The sequence below is a fragment of the Geotrypetes seraphini genome, chromosome 2, assembly GCF_902459505.1.
Source record: "Geotrypetes seraphini chromosome 2, aGeoSer1.1, whole genome shotgun sequence".
NCBI lineage: Eukaryota > Metazoa > Chordata > Amphibia > Gymnophiona > Dermophiidae > Geotrypetes > Geotrypetes seraphini.
Genome location: NC_047085.1, coordinates 4,784,191 through 4,810,399, shown reverse-complemented (window position 1 = coordinate 4,810,399; position 26,209 = coordinate 4,784,191). Strand labels below are relative to the sequence as shown.

At 45.4% G+C, this 26,209-nt stretch overlaps 1 protein-coding gene across 1 annotated transcript in view; it reads right to left on the bottom strand.

Annotated features, from left to right (window-relative positions):
* Positions 1-18,044: 18,044 nt before the first annotated feature.
* The window catches only part of DGAT1 (diacylglycerol O-acyltransferase 1), a 286,769-nt gene continuing 278,604 nt past the window's right edge, over positions 18,045-26,209 (bottom strand). Inside the window, exons 16-17 of the mRNA XM_033933026.1 lie at positions 23,949-24,011; positions 18,045-19,132 (exon numbers count right to left, since the gene is read on the bottom strand). Coding sequence (XP_033788917.1) covers positions 18,986-19,132; positions 23,949-24,011 — 210 coding nt within the window. The 3' untranslated portion in view covers positions 18,045-18,985. The remainder of the gene's footprint in view (positions 19,133-23,948; positions 24,012-26,209) is intronic.

Sequence of the window (26,209 nt, the reverse complement as noted above, 5' to 3'; positions counted from 1 at the left end):
AGGGATAGTAGAGGGCAAGGATGAGCAGACTAGATAGGTCATATGGTCTTTCTCTACCTATCCATAAAATAGGTTACAGATGATTAGTAATCTATTAGCTGCAGATTTTGAGAGTGGCAATGTGATCCATCTTTAAAGAAAGGTTTGAGGGCTGATCAGGAAAACTAGACCACTGAGATTGAGGTCAGTGCTAGCAAAATGGTTAAAGATATGCTATTAAAGAAAATTATTAACCATATAAATACTATCTCTTCATTGGTATGAGTCAGGCTGGGTCCAGCTAAAGCAAATCTTGCCTTGCCAGTTTATTAAAAATTATATGAACCTATAAACAGTCTGCCCCGTCACTACATGCATTACATTTTCATGACTGAATGGTCTTTTTTTTTTCTTTGTTTCATTTGGGACACAATCCTTAGAAGTCCACCTGATACTGTCCTTGGGTTCCAACTACTGGAGTTGCCTAACCAAACTATTGTATGAGGGATTCAGACTGTGAAAGTCTGCCCACTACCATCCTCATGTTCCAAATTGCTGGGGCTCCCATTGACCCCCTTCCAAGTCTGTCCTAATCTAAATTGCCAAAATCAAGACAAAGACCATGCAAGTCTGCCTGGTACCAGCTTTAGTTCTTCAATTTATACAGTTCATATTCTAATTAGAGATCCTCTGTGTTCATTCCATGCTTTTTTGTATTCCGTTACTGTTTTCTTCTCCACCATCTCCCTCGGGTGGGCATTCCAGACATCCACCACCCTCTCCATGAAAAAGAACTTCCTAACATTACTCCTAAGTCTACCACCCTTCAACTCAAATTATGTTCTCTAGTTTTCCTTCTCTGGAAAAGATTTGGTCCTATATTAATACCTTTCAAATATGTAAATGTCTGTATCATACTCCCTTATCCCATCTCTCCTCCAGAGTATATATATTGAGATCCTCCAGTCTCTTATACTTTTGATGCAGACCCATACCAATTGTGTCACTTTCTTCTGGACTGCTTCAAGTCTTATATCCTTTGCCAGATGCAGTCTCCAAAACTGAACACAATACTCCAGAGGTCTCACCAACAACCTATACAGGGGCATCAACCCCTCCTGCTGGCTTGCCTCTATGCAGCCTAGCATCCTTCTGGCTACAGCTACCACCTTATCATGCTGCTCTGTCATCTTCAGATCCTCAGACACTATCACCCCAAGGTCCCTCTCCCTGACTGCATATCAGCCTCTCGTCTCCCAGCACATACACCCCCCTTAGATTTTTACTCCCCAAATGCATCACTCTGCACTTCTTCCTCAGTGTACCCACTGTATTGAAATCTTTAATTCAGTGTGATCTAGTGTCCTTCAATACTCCACTTCCTCTCTTCCTGCTCCTGCCATGACATATCATGTGATACACCAGGGAGGGGCCTAAGGCCCAATGTCTGCAAGGAAGGAGCCTAAGGAAGTCAAGTGATCATATTTCTGGTAGCAGTCACTTCCATTCAGTCTTCCTTCAGACCCTAGAGGTTCATCTGAAAAGAACCCTCAGAGATTTTAGGCTCTCTGTTACACTTCTTTTGCTATGGGACATATGCTTAAAAATTTGAAAAAGGCTCCCTCATTAGTTACCAAATTACAGATCTGTCTTTGTAAAACTGATGGAAGGCTTGGTGTATTTTCAGCTGTTAGACTATCTGGAGCATTACTCCCTTTTGCATGTGCACAGGTTTTCATCCTTTATACAGCACAGAGACAGTTCTTACTTCCATTCTAGATTGTTTGAATAATTTGTTTAGCAAAGGTACTTGTGCTGATAAGGCAATTTGATATGAGTAATGATTTCAAGTTTATTGTGTATCTGATTAATCACTTACTCAAATTTCTAAAATGGAAAGAGCAATTGCTTTACAGAAAGGAAACTATGATAATTTTAAGAAGATCTGGGGGCCATTGGAAAGTTATTGTAAGGAGTGAACATCATTTTCCCTTGTTTAGGTATATTTATTTTATTGGGGGGGGGTTAAGGGTGTATTATTTATTATGTTATGGTCATTTGAAATATGTTAATTGATAGTAATGGAGGGTGGATGGGTGGTAATTTTTATGTTTTATGATTATTTGTGAATGATTTTCAAGTGTTATATGTTTATTTTGTATTGGTATAATTTTTGTACACTTGATAGATTTAAAATGAATAAATAATTAATAAAATTACAAATACAGGGGATAGCAAAAATAAATAGACACTAACAATATAAACAATAAAAACATAGGGAAAGAGTGGGTAAAGAAATACAAAATTGTTAACAGAAAAGATAATTATGGTAAAAAAAACAATAGGGGGGAATAAACAGTAGCCTTGAAAGAGGTTATAGAGATAAACTGGAACTCCTAAGTATCAAAAGCATCTTTAAAAAGAAAGCTTTTTAGTTTGCTTTTAAATTTATCTAAGTTGTTTTCTTCTCTTAGATAAATAGGGAGGGAGTTCCATGTTTGAGGAGCTGTAACCGAAAAAAAAAAATGCTGCCGTGTATTAATAACTTTGAGTGAGGGCGTAATTAATAAATGTTGATCGATAGACCTCAGCGATCTGGTTGTAAATGAAAGCTGGAGTTTTATATACCACAAGAGGGGGAGAATTTGGCTAGTTGAGGCCCAGAAGTGGAAAGAGCGAAGAACATTGAGGACATAGACCTGAGACCGAAGCAGAAGAAGGGGAAGTCAGCGATCCTAGTGGGAGACTCAATCCTTAGGCATGTGGACAGCCACATAGCAGGAGGGAGAGAGGACCGACTGGTGACCTGCCTTCCAGGAGCAGGAACCAAGGACATCGTGGACAAAATTGGAATGATACTGGAAGGGGCGGAGACAGAAGAGACCGCTGTAGTGATCCACATCGGGACGAATGATGTCAGCAGGAGAGACTACAAAAGAAGCATGCTATTAGAACAGTTCAAGATTCTGGGAAGGAAGCTGAGGATGAGGGCCCAGAAGATAATGTTCTCAGAGATCCTACCAGTACCGAGAGCAGATGTGAAAAGGCAGGAGGAACTACAATCAATAAATGCGTGGATGAGAAGATGGTGCGAGGAAGAAGGATTCCACTTCGTGAGGAACTGGACGGCGTTTTGGGGCAAGAGCAAGCTCTACAGGAAAGATGGACTCCACCTGAGCGCAACGGGAACTAGACTCCTAGCAAACAACATCAAGAGAGGAATAGAACTGGCTTTAAACTAAGAAGAAGGGGAAAGCTGACAGTTGACCTAGGGTCGACGATTCAGAAGATGGTATCCTGTGAAGATACTGAGTGGAAAAAATGGCTGGGAAGGAACAATGGATAAAATGCAGGAGTCAACTAACCCAGAAGAAGAAGTTACAATGTTTACAGCAAAAGAGAAGAAAATAAGGACCGAAACACAGGGAAAGGAAAGGAGGACAACGAAATACCAAGATCTAAAATGCATATATGCTAATGCAAGGAGCCTAAGAAACAAAATGGGGGAACTAGAAGCCGTGGCCGATGCAGAAGACATCGACATCATTGGAATCTCTGAAACATGGTGGAATGAGGAAAGCAAATGGGATACAGCACTGCCGGGATACAAGCTCTATCGCCAGGACAGGTCAGGACAAAAAGGAGGTGGAATAGCCCTGTACATAAAAGAAAGCATACAATCTACAAGAATGGACACAGCAGAGACGACCAACAAGCTGGAATCTCTATGGGTTAAAATACCGGGAAGGAAAGGGCCTGAAATAAAGATGGGCCTATATTATCGCCCACCCGGGCAAACCGGAGATATCGATGAGGAAATGGAAGCCGAGATGAAGCGGGAATGCAAAAGTGGCAACACGGTTATTATGGGAGACTTCAACTACCCCGGGATAGACTGAAGTCTTGGAAGCTCGAAATGCGCTAGGGAGACAAAATTCCTGGAAGCCACGCAAGATTGCTTCATGGAGCAGCTTGTTAGAGAACCGACGAGAGGAAATGCCACTCTGGATCTAATCCTAAATGGGTTAAGAGGACCTGCAAAGGACGTAGAAGTAGTGGGGACGTTGGGAAACAGCGATCATAATATGATCAAGTTCAAGGTTGAGGTAGGAGTATCAAAAGGCAAGAGATCTATAGCAACAACCTTTAACTTCAGGAAAGGAAACTACGAAGCAATGAGGGAATTGGTAAGGAAGAAACTTAGGAGCAGGATCAGTCAGGAGTGACAAGATGGCGGCGGTGAGTGAGTCGCAGTGAAGCGGTGTAAGAAGATCGGGACGTTTGCCGGACGTTTGAAGGAGCTTTTTTTCCTCTTACCTCTTTTTTGAGTACAATGCCGCCGAAAAGGAAAGGGGTGTTGAGGGCTGTTCCCTCGCCAGCCCTCTCTTCGACACCCATGCAGCAAACTATCTAGCAAACAGTGGAACGCTTCTTTACGACTCAATCGACAGCAACCCAAGTTATCGGAGGAGGTGACCCGGTTTTGGGAGAAGGCGGTGGAGAGCTTTTCTCCCTTTCGGGGAGTGAAATATCTCTGTCCCCTCCGGATCCTTTCGTCCCCGGGTGTCCTGCTACAGCCGGGACTCAGCAGCGGGAGAAACATGACCCCGGAAGGGAAATCATGGGACTGCCCGGTGAGGGCGCTGGACCGGAACGAGCAAGTGCAGGGAAGCTGAAAGAACCAACAATCAGCATATCCACACCTACAACATCGGAGGCTTCCTTGGGAGATATCTGGGTGCTTTGCAACGTATGGAGGCTTCTATGGCTAAAAATACTGAGGAGGTAACAAATATTAACTTTAAAATTGATACTTTAACTAAATCTATTGACTCAGTTAAACTGGATTTCTCAAACCAAAACAAACAGATACAGGAGGATATACAACAGCTTCAAATGTTTAAAACAGCAATAATTAAAGATAATTCCTCTATACATAGGAAATTAGAGCAATTTGAAAATTATAATAGGAGATTGAATCTTCGTATATTGAATTTCCCAATTTCATCTGTTACTCCGCCTATTGATTTCTTCAAAAGATATTTGATTGAAAATTTGGGAATTTCTCCTGAAAATATTCCTCCTTTAAATAAGATTTATTATTTGCCAAACAAAAAATTTCCTCAGGAAAAAAATGCTGAACAAGAGAAAAATAATGGACAAGAGGAACAGATTGACTTTGCCAATGTTACTGCTCTTTTGGAACAAACCTTGAACCCAGATACTGCAAGATCTACACTTCTAATATCCTTTGTTTTTGAGCAAGATTTAAATATGATCTTAAGATTATACTTTAAAAATTCTCAAAAATTATTTGGGGCACAACGTATTTGGATTTATCCGGATGTCTCTAAAGTGACTCAGGAGCGAAGGAAAGAATTTCTTTCCCTACGACAAGAAACTCTTAAATTGGGTGCTACATTTCTTCTAGCTTACCCCTGTAAATGTTTGGTAAGGTATTTGGGAGTCAAATATGTTTTCTTCTTTTCAGAACATTTAAAGGAGTTTCTAAAAGTTAAAAAGATTACTAAGAGTTAAAGGATCACCAAGGTATGATGTAGAAAAGGATAAAATAAATTGAAGGGTAGCCGTGCCTCATTAAGCCTTTTCCTTTAAATTAAATTCTTAAATTTATGTCTCCAACTTGTATATGATTATCACACCCCTTTTTTAGTGGTCTAAGGAAGGGATAAAAATGTATTTCTTTAATTTTCTTTAATTTTCAATTTGAATTGTTTTGTTCAAATTTGATATATTAAGTTGGTGGAATCTGTTTTCTTTTTCTTTCTCTGTATTTCATGGAACAAGATTATGCTTGTGAATTGTTGTTTTGAAAAAATTTAAATAAAAAAAAAAAAAAAAAAAAAAAGGAAGAAACTTAGGAACACTTCCAAAACATGGCTAATGGTAAATCATGCCTGGTCCTTCTTCAGGGACATGGTGAGTGAGGTGCAAAATCTGTATATCCCCAGATTCAGGAAAGGGTGCAAAAAGAATCGAACAAAGGACCCGGCGTGGATAACCAGAATAGTGAAGGAAGCGATAGGCAATAAGAAAAATTCATTCAAGAAATGGAAAAAGGACAAATCTGAGGGTAACTGGAAAGAGCACAAGAAATATCAAAAAGAATGTCACCGTGAGGTTCGGAAAGCTAAAAGAGAGTATGAAGAAAGGCTAGCCAGGGAAGCAAGAAATTTCAAACCATTCTTCAGATATGTTAAAGGGAAGCAGCCAGCTAGAGAGGAAGTGGGACCGCTGGAAGACGGAGACAGGAAGGGAGTGGTGAAGGAGGAGAAGGTAGTGGCAGAAAGGCTTAACATGTTCTTCTCATCTGTATTTACTAACGAAAACATGTCCAACATGCCGGAACCTGAGCAAGTCTTCTACGGAAGTCAAGCAGAAAAATTAACATTCATAGAAGTGAGCATTGAGGACGTTAGCAGGCAGATAGAAAAACTAAAAACTGACAAATCCCCGGGTCTGGATGGCATACATCCAAGGGTTCTGAAGGAATTAAAAGAGGAGATAGCGGAACTACTGCAGCAAATTTGCAACTTATCCCTGAAAACAGGCAAGATCCCGGAGGATTGAAAGATAGCCAACGTTACGCCCATCTTTAAAAAGGGATCAAGAGGTGATCCGGGAAACTACAGGCCGGTGAGCCTGACTTCGGTTCTGGGGAAAATGGCAGAAGCACTGATAAAAGAAAACATTGATCAACATTTTGAAAAACACGAACTTCTGATAGCCAGCCAGCATGGTTTCTGCAAGGGAAGATCGTGCCAAACAAACTTATTGCACTTCGAAGGGATTAACAAACAGATGGACAAAGGAGACCCCATTGACATCATATATCTAGATTTCCAAAAAGCCTTTGACAAGGTGCCCCATGAACGTCTACTCCGGAAACTGAAGAACCATGGGGTGGAAGGAGACGTACATAGATGGATCAGAAACTGGTTGGAGGGTAGAAAACAAAAGGTAGAGGTGAAGGGCCACTACTCCGACTGGAGGAGGGTCACGAGTGGTGTCCCGCAGGGCTCGGTGCTCGGGCCGCTGCTATTTAATATCTTCATAAATGATCTAGAAACAGGGACGACGTGCGAGATAATAAAATTTGCGGACGACACTAAACTATTTAATGGAGCTCGGACTACAGAGGAATGCGAAGAATTGCAAAGGGACTTGAACAAACTAGAAGAATGGGCGACGAGATGGCAGATGAAGTTTAACGTTGAGAAATGTAAGGTATTACATGTGGGAAGCAGAAATTCGAGGTACAACTATACAATGGGAGGGATATTATTGAATAAGAGTACCCAGGAAAGGGACTTGGGGGTATTGGTGGACAAGACAATGAAGCCGACGGCACAGTGTGCAGCGGCCGCTAAGAGAGCGAATAGAATGCTTGGTATAATCAAAAAGGGTATTACAGCCAGAACGAAAGAGGTTATCCTGCCGTTGTATCGGGCAATGGTGCGCCCGCATTTGGAGTACTGGTCCAATATTGGTCGCCGTACCTTAAGAAGGATATGGCATTAGTCGAGAGGGTTCAGAGGAGAGCAACACGTCTGATAAAAGGTATGGAAAACCTGTCATATGCTGAGAGATTGGAGAAGCTGGGTCTATTTTCCCTGGAGAAGAGAAGACTTAGAGGGGATATGATAGAGACTTATAAGATCATGAAGGGCATAGAGAGGGACAGATTCTTCAAACTTTCGAAAAATAAAAGAACAAGAGGGCACTCAGAAAAGTTGATAGGAGACAAATTCAAAACAAATACTAGGAAGTTCTTTTTTACCCAACGTGTGGTGGACACCTGGAATGCGCTTCCAGAGGACGCAATTGGGCAGAGTACAGTACTGGGGTTCAAGAAAGGATTAGACAAATTCCTACTGGAAAAGGGGATAGAGGGGTATAGATAGAAGATTACTGCACAGGTCCTGGACCTGTTGGGCCACCGCGTGAGCGGACTGCTGGGCACGATGGACCTCGGGTCTGACCCAGCAGAGGCATTTCTTATGTTCTTATGAAGGTAAGCAGACTTAATTTATACTGTATTTGATGTGCGACTAGGAGCCAGTGCACTTTTTTAAGAAGGGGAGTGACATGATCAAATTTCCTTGCTTTCATTATAAGTTTAATTGAGGCATTTTGAATGATCTGCAAGCGTCTAATTTCATTTTAAGCTATTCCCCTTGAGTAAAGCATTGCAATAATCAATTTTTGAGATAACCAGGGAATGAATTAGAATGTTAAGAGACTTTGGACATAGAAATTTAGATTGTGAACGGATTTGACGAAGTCTGTAAAAGGTAGATTTGACAATATTACTAATGTGATTATGGTAGGTTAGTTTATCATCAAAGACAACCCCTCAGATTTTGATATTACTTATTAATTGTAAAGTAGTACCCTTAATAGAAATTGGAAAAGAAACTTTGGAACTGTCTTTCCAAGGAAAAAAACATGACGTTTGATTTATTAACATTAAGGGCTAATCTGTTTGAATCGAGCCACTGGTGAATCTCCTCAAGTTTCCTATTAATTGCTATTGTTTCCGAGGGATTGGTGGGGTCAAGTGGATGTAAAAGCTGAATGTCATCTGCGTAAGCAAATGCGGTAAAGCCAATGGCTTGGCAGAGGATCATAAGCGGTGCAAGAAAAATATTAAACAAAAGTGGTGAAAGAATGGACCCCTGTGGAATGCCATATGTTACTGAAAAACTTTTGGAAGTTGTATTGTTGAAAGACACAGTTGAAGTGCGATTTTCAAAATAAGATTTAAACCAAAGGAGAACCTGATCTATAATACCTATCGACTGTAATCTATCTATAAGAGGGTTGTGGTCAATCGTATCAAACACAGATGAGAGATCAAGGGAGATCAAAAGAACAGATGTATGATCTATAAAGTAAAGTAAGGACATGGACAAGCCAATCAGCGAATGTTCAGTAGAATGATACTGTTTAAAGCCCGTTTGGTTTGGATGTAAAATGTTCGTTTTTTCTATGAACTAAGATACTTGATTAAATACCACCTTCTCAGTCAACTTTGCCAAGAAGGGGATATTTGCAATTGGCCTGTAATTGGATTATTCCTCAGAACTAATTTTTTGGTCCTTGATAATGGGACGAATGACTATTTGAATGTTTGGATATCATAGGTATCCAAGATAAAGTTTATGAATGGTTTCAAGGCTTCCTTTCATCCCGTAGTTACAAGGTTTGTTTCAATAATGACCACTCTGGTAGGTGGAGCAATCCATGCGGTATGCCTCAGGGCTCCCCGCTCTCTCCTCTGCTTTTTAATGTTTACTTATCTTTGCTTGGTTTAAAATGATCTAAGTTAGGAATCAAGATATTCAGCTATGCTGCTGATGTAACTATTCTGATGCCTATTACAGTTTCAATTTCCCATTCAAGGCTTATAATTGCTGAGGTACTTCTAATAATTGAACAATGGATGATTAAATTTAAATTGAAACTTAATGCGAAGAAAACTAGATTCTTTTTTGCAACTCCACATCAGAATTGCACTGAGACTTCTCTCACTTTGAATGCAATAACCTATCCTATTCACTCTACCATTAAAATACTGGGAGTGGGGGGGTCACGTGATGCAGCCTGCCTAGCTAGACGTGGATACGGAGAGCTCCCGCCCCCGGTGCAGTGATCGGCTTTATTATCTGCTTTTCTCTGCTTCCCTTGTGGCACCGAGGGGTTCCTTAGCTGGGGGAGTCTCTCTGCTATCGGATACAGCTGTTGCGGGTCCAATTCGGTGCCGGGTATGCCCATTAAATCTGCTCGTGCCCGGGATAAGCCTGCTCTTACCCCATCCAAAATGGCGGCGGAACCGGCCACATTTACCATCCCCGCTGGTGACTGGATTACCGACATCACGCGCTCGGTGTCGGCGGCGCTGGCGGACCGGTTAAATAAAATTCAGTCGGCTGTGGATGAAATGCACGAGAAATTCGATTCCCACAGCCGACGGCTCAATGAGGTCGAGCAGCGAGTGTCCGATCAGGAGGACACGTGCATGGGCCTGGCGGCTCAGGTGGCGGAGCTGCAGAAAACCTCACAGGAGTTGCTGGCTAATTTGGATGAGCAGGAGAATCGGAGCTGCCGAAATAATCTGAGGCTTGTCGGGCTTCCGGAGTCGGTGACAGACCAGGATCTCTATGGGCTTTTTAGTAAGTGGCTGCCCGAACACCTTGGCCTGGCTGGGAGCGCTGCAGGCTTTGCCTGTGAGCATGCACACCGCATAGGAGCTAAGCCAGCAGCGGGGGGTCGAGCGAGAACGGCCATAGCCCGCTATGTCAACTGGAGCGAGAAGGAGATGGTTCTCAGGGCTTACCGAAAGGCAGGAGCTTTGGAATACGAAGGCTCCAGGGTGCTGCTGTTTCAGGACTATTCCGTGCGAGTGGCAGCCCAACGGAAGATCATGGCACCTTTCTGCACGGACCTTCACAACAGGGGTGTCAAGTTCGCCTTGGTATTTCCTGCGAAGCTCCGGGTCTGGCAAGATGGCAAGATTCTCACATTGACCACAGCGGAGGAAGCTAAGGCTTTGTTGGAGAAGATACCTGCTTGATTATCTGCTTGGTACACTGCAGTATGTTCTCCTTGGAATACTCTGCGGGGCCGGGTCTGGATTTCTTTAGGACCCAGAGACTTGTGGACTTTGACTGCTTGTCTTCCCGGCCTATTTCTCCGGGTCTGTGGCTCCTGCAGGGGTGAATGGCTTGTTGTTCCCTGTCTCGCCCTTTCTTGAACCCTGCACTGGATTAGTCTGGGGGCTTCTACTTTCCAAGACTGCGGGGACCTTTACTGCCCAGGCACATCTCTGTGGCTCCTTTGGCTGACCGGGGATGGACTTTTCTCTTTTGGACAGGGGCAGGCCCTTTGCAGATCATTAAGGGGCCGTGATGGTGATTTTTTGTGACTCCCTAGGCTGTGGAGCCCTTTGGGATGGGAGAAGAGAGACCTTTAGAGGGGGGGCCTCCGGGTGGGCTGGGGTGATTATGGGATTGTTTGCTGGAGGGGGGACTGAGGCATGGGGGGCTGAGGAGGGTGGTAGGGGGAGGGGGGATGGGTTTGGGTTGGTGTGTGAATGGGTGTGTGTGTATGTTTCGGGGATGCTTGTGGGGGTGGGATGGGTAGGGGCGCAGGTCGCATGGTGTATGGGCACCCTTTCCTATGGGGCGGCGGAGCTTAGCTGGGAGGCTTTGTCTGTGCCATTTTGCTCTGGTTTTCCCTGTATTGTTTCTGTAAGGCTTGGGGGGCATGGCTGACACTGCATTCCTCAGGGAAGAGGGGGGGTTCCCTCTCTCCTTTAGCTATGTTCCTGTTCTCTTCCTTTGGCCATGGCTGACCTTAAGGTAGTCACCTTCAATGTTGATGGCGTCAGGTCCCCGGTTAAACGATCACGCATTCTGACGAGCCTGCGTAAGTTGAGGGCAGATATAGCTTTCTTGCAGGAGACCCACCTGACCCAAAGCGAACATGCTAAATTGCGGAGACAATGGGTGGGGGATGTCTACTCTTCCACATATGGGGGTCGTCGGCGAGGTGTTGCGATTCTGCTCCATAAGCGGCTGCCATTTACCTTGCACAACCAGTTCTTAGACCGAGAAGGGAGATATATCATTGTACTGGGAGAGCTGTGGGGTCTGAAGCTCCTCTTCTGTAATTTGTATGCCCCGAATACATACTGTCATAAATTCTTTTCTAAGGTCCTTTCTATGGTATCGGCTTATCCTGACTACCAAATGATCCTGGGGGGAGATCTGAACATTACTGCGGATCCTGGGGTGGATTGCAGGCCCCCCAGGGGGAGTATGAAGGACCATGACAACAAGGGGGTGGGTTTCCTAACACAACATTTGGGCCTTGTGGATGTCTGGCGGGCACTTCACCCTTATGAGGCTGACTATACGTTTTACTCTTCTGTCCACAAAGTGTATGCTCGTCTGGATTACATCTTACTTGATCAGAGATTGTTCTCTCGGGCTGCTAAATCGGAGATTGTTGAAGCCACGGTTTCTGACCATGCCACGGTGGATCTCACCTTGACCCTTGCATCTGGTCGTCCCATATCTTCCTGGAAGATGGCCCTACATCTGTATCATGATCCTGAGTTTCGGACCTTCTTACGGGCGCGGTGGGTTGAGTACCAGACCACTAATGCTACTCCGGAGATAGGACCGGTGTCGTTTTGGTATGCCTCCAAGGCAGTCCTGAGAGGGCATGTGATAGCTTACACGGCCGCCAAGCATAGGGCTCGGGGGGAGGAGCTGTTGTCGCTTACCCGACGGCTGCACTTGTTCCGTAGGGCTCATATCTCTTCCTTGTCGGATTCGGATAGACTGGCTTATAAGAGCATACGGGATCGTATTGAGACTTTGCTACATCAACGTGCTGAGCAGTCCCTCTCGTTTCAACGTTATAGGTTGCACAGGTGGGGAGGTAGGACGGGGAAACTCTTGGCGAATCTGGTAAGGCCCTATAAAAAGCGTCAACTTATCACCGCCATTCGTGACTCTGCGGGAGTTCGGCATGAGGGTGAGAGCCAGATTGCCGAGCAATTTGTTCGGTATTACGAGGGCCTGTATGGGAAGCGCCCGCTAGATAGGGATGCTCTTGATAATTTCTTCCAGGGCCTCTCTCTGCCGCATCTGGAGGAGGAACAGGCAGCGTCTTTGAGTCAGCCGATTTCGGAGGAAGAGCTGCGCGTTTCCATTCAACCTCTCAAATTGACGAAGGCTCCTGGCCCGGACGGGTTCGGTCCTGAATACTATCGGATTCTTGAGGACTTGGTGGCTCGGCCACTGTGCACGATGTATAACACGGTGGCAGAGGCGGGAGGCTCTTTCCCGGATAATATGGCTCACGTGGTTTTGCTTCCCAAGCCGGGCAAAGACCCGGATCTGGTGGGGTCCTTCCGCCCTATCTCTCTCCTGGACCAGGATATTAAGCTTTTGGCCATGACTCTGGCGAGACGTCTGAACTGTTTTTTACCTGCCCTTATTCATCCCGATCAGGTCGGTTTTGTACCGGGACGATACGCCTCTATGAATCTGCTCAAGGTCCTGGGAGCTATTCATGATCGGGTGGACCGGGGTGGCTTGGAGGCTGTGGCGGGTCTGGATATGGAGAAGGCATTCGACAGTATCTCGTGGGATTACCTTTTTTGGGTTTTGCGTCGGGGTGGGTTTCAGGGGGGGTTTATGGCCTGGGTGACGGCTTTGTATGATAATCCTAGGGCGCGCTTAATGATCAACGGGGGCCTGACTAATGACTTTGGCTTGCAGAGGGGTACGCGACAAGGCTGCCCTCTTTCCCCCCTTCTTTTTCTTTTGGCTATTGAACCCCTGGCTGCTAGAATCCGGCAGGATGGGACTATTCAGGGCATCTCGGTGAGGGGCCAGGAGTGTAAAATCAGCCTTTTCGCAGATGATATCTTACTTTATGTGGAGCAGGTTGATCTTCACTTGCCCAGAGCCTTAGCTGTGATACGAGCTTTCGGTGCCCTGTCTGGCTTACAAGTCAATTGTAGCAAGTCGGAACTCTTATTGTTGTCGGGGAGCTCGTCGGCGCCTTGGCATGCTGTGTTACCTATTGCCCCAACGACGAAACCGATGCGATATTTGGGAATATATCTTAGCACTGATCTCCCTACTCTTTATAATGCTAATGTTAGGCGCCCCCTAGAGACCATTGGAAAGTTGTGCCAGGCTTGGCAGGAACTGCCGCTGGGCTTGTTGGGTCGCATAGCTTTGGTAAAGATGGTTCTGGTCCCAAAACTTCTGTATCCTCTACAGACTATGCCACTTTGGCTTACCCGGCGTGATGAACTGACTTTTAAGAAGGCTATCACCCGTTTTATCTGGAGGTCCCGGGTCCCGCGGATTGCGATGCTCAAGCTCACCCTGGACAAATTTTTGGGTGGCCTTAATGTCCCTGATATCCGGCTCTATAATATTGCCTCTCTCTTTCGTTGGATCCATGAGGGCTATACTGGGTGTTCCCGTTACTCTCCGCGGGGCTGGCTGGAGGGATGGAGCTCCCCCTTTCGTTTTTTGAATACGCTTCACCTTCAGGCGGACCCTGGGCGACGGTACCAAGACAGCTTTCGATTTTTGCGCCCCTTTCGGATGGCATGGCGCTGGTGACGGCGCAGACAACGGCTGCTGCCGGAGGTGTCCCCCTTTATGTGCCTGGAGGGCAACTCTCAGTTTCTACCGGGCTGGGGCAGATCGGTGTTTCGAACCTGGGCAGACCGGGGATGTGTGGCCATGTCTCATGTGCTTGATCTGTCCCCCGAGGGTTTCCCCTCCTTTCAGCAAGCATGCGATGCATGGGGTCTGCCCTCTTGGTATCTGTTCTCGTACTTTCAAGTTCGCCACTACTGGGACGCTGAACAGAGAAGTAGGGAGGGGGCTTGGGTTAAGGGTCGGTTGGATACTCTCTTTTCGGCTACTCCGCCGATGGCAAATACCCTCGCTCACTGGTATCGGGTACTTAAATCGTCCCTTCCAATGTCGATGCTTACCCCTGTGCGCTCTTCCTGGGAGCGGGAGTTGGGACAGAGCATTAGTGAGTCCCAATTTTTGGCCTGTTTTAGGACTCTCTACTCATATACTAAATCTGCCGATTTTCAAGAGCTTCAGTTTAAAATTCTCCACCGCGCTTACCTTACCGCGCAGAGAGGGACACGCATGGGGTTTTGGGGCAGCGCTGATTGTGTTAAATGCAAGGGTCGGACTGGAACGTACCTTCATTCTTTTCTGGAATGCCCCCGATTGTGCATTTGGCAGGGGGTTCTGCCCCTGCTGGAGCAGGCGGTGCAGCGCCCTGTCGAATGGGACTATGGGTTCCTTCTTTTGGGTCTGCAGATCTCCCTCCGGGATCAGGGATTCACACCTCCCCAGTGTAGATTTTTCTATAATGCTATCCTCCTAGTGAAGAAATTGATTTTGACTTATTGGCTGTCGGTGGATTCGCCTCCACTACCCCTGTGGAGGAGTAGACTCCAGGAAGTGGCTCAGTTTGAAATTCGGTCTTATGTGGGGTCCTCGAATGTGGCTAAGCAGCATTACGTCGGACTGTGGGAGCGCCTGCGGGACCTGGTGCCATCATGAACGCTGGAGTGGGGAACGGTGATCGGGGGGGTGCTCTTCCTTGTCAATTATTTTAAGCTTTTGCTTTGTTTCCTTATCATTCTTTGGTGCCCTGGGGCGGGGGGATTGGTGGGGGGGAGGGTTCTGGAGTGTATGGGGGGCTGTGAGTTCTGTTGCGTGGTATGGATGGAATTGCGAGTCTGTGGTGGTGTATGCTTTGCTTGGTCCTTTGGGACCCTTCTATATAAAAAGGTGAGGGGTCACTGTCCATGATATCCGGCTTTCCTGCTCATTTTGAATCCTATTTTGACCTTCCCTAGGGTGTCCCTGTTTTTTTACCTCTTTTATTGATCCTTCATGTCTACCTGGTGGGGACTACTGGGGAGGAAAGGTATATTTCGTGGCATTTCTTTGTTTTCTTTCTCATTTGTATTGGACCATGCCTTTGTTGTTGTTGTTCTTGCTCTTTGGCAATGTACCCTGTTGGGTGGTGTACCTGTCACTGTTAATAAACATAAGTTTCAAAAAAAAAAAAAAAAATACTGGGAGTGATTCTGGATCAGAATTTAACCATGGAGGATCAGGTGCTTTGGTATAGAAGGATTTCTATACTTTGTGGAAACTGCAAAATATTAAAGCATATTTTGACATCTCATCTTTCAATTTGATTGGGTAACCAGAGAACTGGATCAAGGACATATGCTAGATGTAATTTACTTAGAGGCTCTTGAACAAACTTGATGGGCTGAAATTAGGAACCAAAGTGGTGAACTGGATTAGAAACTGGTTGTCGGACAGACACTAGAAAGTGGGGGTTAATGGAAGTCACTCGGAGGAAGGAAAGGTGAGTAGTGGAGTCCCTCAGGGTTCAGTGCTGGGGCCAATCTCATTTAATATGTTTGTGAGTGCCATTTCCAAAGGGTTAGAAGGAAAAGGTTTGCCTTTTTGTGGACGATACCAAGATTTGTAACAGAATTGACATCGAGGAGGGAGTGGAAAACATGAAAAGGGATCTGCAAAAGAATGGTCTAATATCTGGCAACTAAAATTCAATGCAAAGACGTGCAGAGTAATGCATTTGGGGATTAGTAAATCGGAAGGAGGCATATGTGCTGGGAGGTGAGAGACTGATATGCACGGATGAGGAGAGGGACCTTGGGGTGATAGTGTCTGAAGATCTAAAGGCAAAGAAAGTGTGAATAGGCTGTGGCTGTTGCCAGAAGGATGTTGGGCTGGAAAGAGAGGCGTAACCAGAAGAAAGAAGGTATCGATGCCCCTGTATAGGTCGTTGGTGAGGCCCCCACTTAGAATATTGTGTTCAGTTTTGGAGACCATATCTGGTGAATGACATAAGAAGACTTGAAGCCATCCAGAGGAGGGTGATGAAAATGGTAAGAAGTTTGCAGCAAAAGACGTACAAGGAGAGACTAGAAGCCCTGAAAATGTATACCCTAGAGCAGGGGGCTAGCAGGTCCCTGCTGATATACCTGGGTCTTTAATGCTTCCTGTGCCTGCATGGAGTTTTATACAGGTAATTTCTTTGTTCTAAGAGGCACATCCCCTAACTCTGGTCATCTACCACCCTATTGGTGCAAAAATGCTTACCTATCTATCCCACCCTCAGTCCATGCCTCCATCATCCCCCCTCTCCAGGGGTGGCCAGGACAGGAACATTGGGGCACTTCTCGAACTTTCTTCATCTTCACATAAGCCTCCAAATCTGGAGTTCTTAACGCCTCTTGGATGCTGACTTGTGGGTTTTACAGCACTAAGTCTTCAGGATGGCGTCCTTGTAAACAGTTTTGTACAGGAAATTGAAACAAAGATGCAAGACTGGCATTCCAGCACCCTGGCCAGGCCTGGTTCCCATGGCTCACACATCAAAGTCAGGCAGCAAATGTCCAGCCTGTGTTTTAAAAGTTCTTTCTTGTCTTCACATGGTTATGCAGGCCTCCCTCCTTCCTTCTGGGGCTTTTATGGATTTATGGCCTTCTGGATGCCTGGCATATGTTGAGCAGTCCTGATGTGTCGTTCAGCACAAACAAACGATGGCTACAGGGCCTTGGAAAAGTGTCTTCTCAGCAGGGGATGGAGACAAGGGCTTTTGCAAAGGCCAGCAGGTTTAGTATTTCAAGAGGATACATGACTCTTGCAGATAGCAAGGCACAAGCTGCTACAGCCGGTGTGTGAAAGAATTCTTCAGTTTAGCTTGTAAAAGAAAGACTTTCCAGGATGCTACAAAATGTAGTTTAAAAGTGTCTTACACAGGTTTTCTGCTTCAATGGCTGGGATGGTTTAGATGGGCTGGAGTGAGCTTTGACGGAGACTTCAGTAGATGGAACTTAAGCACAGTATCAGGACAGGACTTTGAGTTCTAGCCCAGAAATATCTAAGGAGGAGGAAAATTTAAATTAATCAGTAATTTAAAGAGTGAGTAAGGTTGGGCTGACTGGATGGACCATTCGGGTCTTTATCTGTCATCATCTACTATGTTACTATTGGTTCAGTCATTTGTTTTGAACCAGTTGGACTATTGCAATATTGTCTATGCAGATTGCGTATTGTCCAGAATGCTGCCATTCAACTGATCTTTAATATGAATTGTATTGGTTGCCAGTTGAGGCTCGTGTGAATTTAAATTTGGTTGTATTTGTTAGAAGGCAGATGCTCAAGGCCCAGCAAGAAGATGAGGCTGATCTTCGGGCAGCGGCAAGGGGGGAGGGTGCTGGATTGTGGGGGAGGGGGGCGGGCGCTCGTAAATCTAGCCATGCTCGGTTTCCGAGGCGCAGATTTTGCAAATGTTTTGCTCGTCTTGCAAAACACTCGCAAACCGGTGCACTCGTAAACCAAAGTACCACTGTATATGTTTAGTTGAAACCTGCTATGATTTTATATAATACGTCCTCTCTCTAACTTAGAAATGAGACACAGATGCAGATGTGTATGAAAATGTCTTTAATCACACACAATATTTAGCTGAAAATAGAGTCAGGAAAGTTTAAAAAGTGGCTGCGTCATCAAGATGGATGGAGAGAGAATGTACAAGAATCACAACCCCCCTCTCCTTGGAGAAGACACAGCATTCACCTCATACAGTACAAAATTAAAACCCTCATGGCAAGGACACAGTACATTTAGAATAATCTTTTTGGCACAGCTGGTGATGAGTGTACTTTCTATAACAATACAGAATCCCTCCCCAGGTGATTACAGCTTCTTAGCGCAGGATGCAGGTTCTTCAAATCAGGTCAGCATAACACAAACTAAATCTTTTGGAACTTGAAGAGCTCTGGGACTTATCTTGGTCACTTGGCTTTAGTTTAGGGACCTCTTTTTCACTTGCTTAGACTGGCATAAACAGAGGTCTGTATTTAAAAGATTTATGCATGAAAAGTTTACCTTTTACAAACACAAAGCTTGTCCTTAACTATTTACCCCTCTTTTAGTGCAGATAAGGGGCGTTGTACAAGCAGGCTAACATTTAAGCAAAGAATGCCCTACGAAGACAAACTGATCACCACAGAGTAAAATGATTCTGATATCCAAGTTTTCAGCTCCTGCTGTGCTGAACATTAGCATCACAGTCAGACCAGGTAGCAGGCTCTCTCCTTAGGTACTAAGCTGCAGCATACGATCTAAAGCTCTTCTTGTTTTTGGCTGTTGAGGCTGTAGTTGACCACCTTAAGTGCAATGAAAGCGTTATACTGTCTTCCCTTCTCACTCCCTGAGTTTCCTACCATGTGCTTGCCATTTGCACTGATTTAACATTCAATTTAGAAAAATGTTCATTTCATCTGGCTATGGACAGAGATAGCAAGAACAGTGCTCTCCCTCTGTCACCTGCTGATCGTAGGAGATGTCCACTGCTCCATCATTAGAGGTCATTGTAACTTCTCATGATTAAGGACATAGTAGTCATGTACATACATCAGGACTGTAATGGGCTGCCCAATAATCAGCAACATCCAGACAGCAGCATTTCCATAATTCCCTCGTAAGAATTTTGCCACGAACCAAGCCAAGGGGATCTGGAAGAGATGAATCATTTCTTTATCTTTCAATCTGTATGATTTTGAAACTTCACAATATGACCTCTTGTTGAAAACAACCATGGGGATGACACTGGAGGACCCTACTGGACTAGCACAAAACAGATCTCTTTTTAGATCTGTAATTCAAGTCGCTAGGACTCGAGCACGAGTCAATGGCACCTAAGTATAGCCTGGATGCACTAAATATAATCGCTAATACCGACTGGATCGCTATTGGCCGATTCTCTGGCCGATTGTGGAATAGCAATTGATACACAAAAAAAATTGCAAGCAAATTATTTGCACAGGGGTTCGTCATAATCTCCATCTCTCTCATTCGATTGATCGGTGTGAAAGTGACTCTCACACATGCGCAAAAGGTGGCAAAGGGAAGCCCCAGCAGCTGAGAGGTAGGGGAAACCCCAAAAGCAGCCTCCTGCCACTCAGCTGTTTGGGCCAGGAAACCTTTTTTTCTTTTTAATGGACATTACACACATACAATATCCTGGCACCTGGAATCAACTTTTGCCGCCTTATATGGATATGGTTTAAAGGGTTAACAAAATTGGCAGTGGCAATCTCCACTATATAAAATGCTTCAGAAACACATCACTCAATGCCTAGAAGGGCCACAAGGAAAAGCCTCAGAATCAAATCCAGCACTTCACTTAATTCTCTATCATTGGCAGAAAAATGTTCTGAGCATTGTAAAAGTTGTGAACATGTATATAGTCCTAAGACTCTTTATGAACTCTTGTAGAAAATAAGTTTTTAAGTTAGGCCCCTGTGCCAGGTTTGATTCAGAGGATTTTCCTTCTAGGCATTCAATGGGTTTCTGAAGCATTTTATATAGTGGGTGTTTGCTTTATAATTATTTAAAAAGCTCAACTCCTCTACTGGATTACCTCATGGATTAACTGGTTTATTGAGGCCTGGGATTTTGAGAACCCAAGTCCACTTTGTCCGATGGATAAGTGACGTTTAGGACATGGGATATAAAACAGTGGAAAAGGAGAGGACAGCTGTGGTAGGTGAGTGAGAGCCAACACACAATGATCTCAGAGCAGTTAAGTCTATTCATACCTGTGGTGAGCCATGGACTCATTACCCCATTCGATTGATGACGATGACCACTGACCATTTTAATAGCTGCCCCCTGAACCAACTCCATCCCGAAGTGTACACAATATGCTAAATGAGGTCTCACCAGACTACCACTACTATTTATCATTTCTATGGCGCTGAAAGGCATATGTAGACCATAGACGGTCCCTGCTCAGAAGAGCTTACAATCTAATTTGGACCGACAGGACATCTCAGGGTTAGGGAGTTTCTGGTAGGAGGAGTGCAGGTATCCGACAGTGAGTGGAAGTTAAGAGTTGAAAGCAGCTTCAAAGAAGTGGGCTTTTAAATATTGCCAGTCTTATAAAAGGGGATTATCAATTCCTTTTTCCTACTGCAGTATTGTACTATGCTACAATGGACACTCCAGCATGAAATGACTAGATTGGATATCATCAAATGATTCATGATATACTGTGGGTATGAATGGGCATCACTGTTGAGATCCTCCTTTCTGTTTTCTCTTACCCACCACAATACCTCTGCTGTCTACATAGTAGGTACTGATCAATCCTTGTGAAAAAGAATAAAAGGACATAGAGTTTCATTTTCAAAACACTTAGACACACAAAGTAGCATATAGACCTCATGGCAACAGTCAAAACCAGTTAATGATCCTTTCAACTTAATCTTAAGGTTCCCACAGATGAGATGGTCATGTGGACCTACACTTGCATGGGGGACTTATATCTATGTGGAATTGGTCTCCAAGAGGTAAAGATCCATGAGCCTTCACAGGGCCTAGGACTTGGACTCTGTCCTCTGACCCAAACACATACCACCTTCTAGAGCAGGGGTGGGCAAACTTTTTGACTTGTGGGCCACAATGGGTTCTTAAATTTGACAGAGGGGCCGGACCTTTTTAAATCCCCCCAGTACCTTTTTAACACACACCCTCACTCTGTCGTACCTTTTTAAATCCCCCTTATAACCTGGTGGTCCAGCGTGTATTCTTCCCTCCCATCCCTCGTGCAGAATCCTTGCCCAGCTTCCATCCTTCCCTCCCACTCATCCTTCGTGCAGAACCCTTGCCCAGCTTCCATCCTTCCCTCCCTCCCATCCCTCGTGCAGCAGAACCCTTGAGCACTGCCCCTGCTGCGCAGCCAAATCCCCGCCCTCCATCCTTCCCTCCCATCCGAATCCTGCTAATCGCAAGCCCTACATACCTCCCTCCAGAGCAGCGTCAGGCCAACAACACTCTAAACAGGCTGCTTCGTGGCCTTCTCTTGTCGGGGCCTTCCATGTGCTGCGTTACTGATGACATCGTCAGTGATGGGGCAGAGGGAATAGCCACAGGCACCCAGATATATCCAATGGTTCATAGACAGTAATGCGGAAGACAAAGGCGCGCGCCGACAACTGAGCGCAAGACGGAGGCGCGCGCTGAAGAAAAAGAATTTTTAGGGGCTGCGACGGGGGTTTTTGTTGGGGAGCCTCCCCACTTAATACAGATCGCGGCGGCTTTTTGGGGTTGTAACCCCCCACATTTTAGGGAAAAAGTTCAGTTTTCAGTAAAATGTGGGGGGTTACAACCCCCTAAACCCCCCACAACGCGGCGCGATCTGTATAAAGTAAAGTGGGAGGGTTCCCCCCCCACAGCCCCCGTCATAGCCCCTAAAAACAGTCTTTTTCTTCGGTGCGCGCCTCCGCGCTGCGCTCAGTTGTCTGCTCGCGCCTTTGACCTGACACCATATCCAATGCTGGGGTATGCACAGCTCCCAGCAATGGATATCCAGGTATGTTCGCTGACCTGGAAGTTAAGTGGGCACCAGCTGATATTGAAACTGCTGCCTAGTTAACTCAGCACAAAGGATAACCATTTTGCTGTCTTCATTTTTTATGCTAACTTAGCAGTTTAGACGACCGAATATGGTTCCACCCAAACTGTGTCACTTGACTACCCCTAATCTAGCTAGTTGTGGGTTCAAACACTATGCTGCTCCCTATGACCCTGGGCAATTCACTTAATCCTTCACTACCCCAGGTACATTAGATAGATTGTAAACCCACCAGGACAAATCGGGAAAATGCTTGAAGTACCTGTGTGTAAACCGCTTTGAGTGTGGTTGTAAAACTATAAAAAGGCGGTATACAAGTCCCAACCCCCCCCCCCCGCCTTAGTTAGGGAATGGCAGGTTAGCAGAGATGTTCAATGCTGCTGAATATTGGCAGCTGACCAGCTCACAGCCTTTCCCGCCCAATTAAACTCCTTTGAATTTTGAGCCCTTAGTGTCCAATTCAATCAGGGTCAATTCTCAAACCCTCAACTATATTTTTAAGTCTTTATGGTTTTATATTGTGTCTTATAAGACTTGCAGGTGAAGTATGTTAATGGTTAGACACTAAGGGGCTTATAATAATAATTAAAAAAAAGTGGCCTAAGTCGGTCCAAAAAGACAGATCATCCAAGTACCGATAATCAAAACTGGTTTTGAATGTAACTAAAATCAGATTAGGCCTTTACCCTGCCTCTGTACGCCTAGAGTGAAAAGGGGCATTTTTGGAAGAGCGGATAGGGCGGGAGATGGTGGAATGTGGGCCGACCTAAACTTAGTTGTCCAGCAGCCATAACCAAAAAGGTTTGACAGATTGCCAGATGGAACTTATACATTTTGACTTAGACCAAATCAAAACAGGTATAAGTTCCAAATCAGGTCACTGAGCTATCATGGCTGCCGCGATCAGCTCAGCAGTCCAGGCAAACCATCCCCCTGCACCGGTAACGATTGCGGCAGCAGAGATGCCAAATCTCTCCTGCCGCAATCCCCCCCAAACCTCTCCAGTAGGAGGGTGCCCAATCCCTCCTGCCAGACACCCCCCCAACTGATGTGCCTAAGGCCCCACCCATAGGAGGGGCATTAGGCAACTGGGCCAATTCCGAATGGCCCAGGTGCCTAAGGCCCCTCCTAAGGGTGGGGCATTAGGTGCCTGGGCCAATCAAGGCTCCTCCCCGGTGCATCCCACAATGCACCGGGAAGGGGCAGGTCCGCCATTCAGAGGAAGGCGGGCCTGTCGGATGGATAACCCGTCCGGCCATCTATTAAGGTTAGGGGGGGTCTTGAGGGGTGTGCGCGGTCAGGGGGGAAGGGGGTTGTCCAGCAGGAAGGATTGGCCACCCTCCTGCCATTGATCGAAGTAGGGGGGGTTGTGTCCTGCAGGAGAGATTGGGCACCTCTCCTGCTGGGGAAGATTCGGAGGAGGGGGGGGGGGGAACAGTTCCAGGATTCTGTAACCGGCATTGTTTATGACAGAGGCTGGTTAGAGAATCCTGCTTTTAAACGAAGGACAGGCCCCTCCGTCACCTAAAAGGTCTTGTTTTGGGACTTGGCCGATTTTTTGGTCAGGAATGTGTTGTAAGGATACACATAGTAGCAGTCTGGGCGATTAAACAGATGAATGTAGAGGTAGGCCATTCTAAAAAAAACCCTAATTTTGGACATTTTTTTTGAGAATTGACATTTCCCTGCTGCCTACTTTCTGCGCCTAGGGACTTGGGCCAAAAGGGGACTTAAACGTTTCTTTTGATTATGCCCCTCTACGGATTGAATTGGAAAACCCAGCAATTATCTCTCAGCATCCAAAATCTGATTCAAGTTCCAGAATCCTCCCCTTTGTGCTTCGCAGTTTCAAAAGCAGTTTATTGGAAATGGCACAGACCTCTCCACCTGGACACACTCTTTTATTCCTTTACCTGAGACATCATTCCCATGAATGCCCAGAGCCGGAACATCTTCAGGGGAACGCTCACCAAGTACTGCAAAGAAAATAGGTTTGCTTTTAAACAGGCTCAGAGAAAGACAGAGGATATTTCAGTTGTGCTTAGTGTCCTATAAAGAGAAAGCACTGTCCCATCATTTATTGATTTGTAAAATTTATAGGCCTAGATTCACTAAACCTTCCGATCGTGTCCCAATGATCGAAAAACCAGGTTTGCGATTGTTCCCCGACCCAATTCACTAACCTCCTGGCCGATAAACCTCCGAGCCGATCCACGCATGCAAATGAGGGGAAATGGCATGGAAAGTAGGAAGCCCTTGATTAACTAAAGAGAAGAAGGAACACCGATTGGGCTGGCCGATCCCATCGCTTCTCTTCCTTACTGACTTTCCTGCCCTTTAAAACCAAGGGCTGGCAATGCGCATTTGCAGAATATATAAAAAAGGAATTTGTCCCAAATGTATGGAAAATTTATAACACTTGTTGATATGTGAAAAAATCAATAAAAAACTTAAAAAAAAAAAAAAGGAATTCTTCCTTTTTTATATATTCTGCAAAAACTGCATTGCTAGCCCGTGGTTTTAACCTGTGCCGATGTCCCCCCACATGCCGATGCCCGCCACTGTCACAGCCTATGGCAGGAGGGATGCTGACTCCCTCCTGCCACCCAAGGGAAGCCCCATTCTCAGTCCCCTCCCCGTACCTGTAATGCAGCAGGAGGGTGTTCAGTCCCTCCTGCTCCAATGCTTCCCGACTCCCCCACCCACCACAAGACAAACAGCAAGAGGGATGCCAACTCCTTCCTGCCACCCACCGGATGCCTAAGGCCTCAGAAGCGTCGCAGGAGGCATTGGAGCAGGAGAGATTGAGCACCCCTCCTGCTCCATTACAGGTACGGGTAGGGGGTGGGGTGGGGAATAGGAATGGGTGTCTGGTGGGTAGCAGGAGGGAGTCAGCATCCATCCTGCTGTTTGTTTTTTGGGGAAGGGGGGGTTGGGAGTGGGAACCCTCCTACCATAATTTTAAAAGCGCATCGGGCATTGGTCGGGGTGAGGGGGGCACTCTTTTGTTGTTCAAAGGGGGAAGGGGCACTTGTCAGGAGAGGGTGGGGGGCTTTAAAAAAAAATGTTAAAATCGGGCTGATTAGAAAAAAAAAAAATTAAAACAAATTTTTAAAAAGCCAGCAGAAGCCCTGACAGGAGGCTGCTTCTCCTGTCATTACTGTCAGGGCTTTGCCCCGACTCAATCAGTTTTGAGTCGGAGTTTGCTTGCAAATCATTTGCATGCAAACAAGATAGTGAATCAATTGCTGTTTTAAAATCGGCCAGGAATCGCTATCTTTTAGTGAATCTAGGCCATAGACCACTTAAGCAGTGTACATATCAGACAAGCATAATATGAAAACATACAACTGAGTAGCAAATAGGAATAGAGAAACAGTGTTATATATAGCTCATAATGATTCACTAATAAGGTGCTAGATTGAATTTAAACCTCTATCATTAAAACCATGAGCTGCCCCATCTGGGAATACACTAGTCTCACATTAGATGTTACAGAAAAATATCTACAAATAAATTGTCTTTAACAGTTTCTTAAAGGTCATGTGATCCTCACACCTCACAATTACTCTCTAAATGCCAAAATCTGATGCCTCCCCCCACTGTCTCAGAAGGCTTCCAGTATATCACAATGCATTAGAGCTAAAGGAATTGAAATAAATATTTGTAACCTGGAAGATGTAATAAAATAATTACCATATTTTTCGCTTCATAAGACGCACTTTTTTCCCACCCAAAAATGCGTCTTATGAAGCAAAGCTAACTTTTTAAACACCCCATCCACCCCGCTGTACCTTTTAGGTTCAAAAATTTTCTACTGATGCAATCAAAAGTGCAAACAGAACAACGGAACACAAAAGGTTCAGAATGCAAGCAGTGATGCACCATATACAACACAATGCAAGGAAACATTAGAGATAAGTACCGAAACAACCCCCCCCCCCCCCTCAAATTGACTCATGGCTAGCAAGGCCAGAGTCGGCAGAATGACCCTCCGGGACCCTGGACTCTTATGAGCCCCAAAGTTGCCACTCCACCTCCCTCCTCCCACTCATCCCCAATACAGAAACCTGTAACAAGTGCAAAAATCTTAGGAACCTCCCCTTCCCAAACCCCCCCAACCTCTTCCTCTCCTCAAAGTACGGCCAACGTCCCATTGTCTCAAATTAACTCC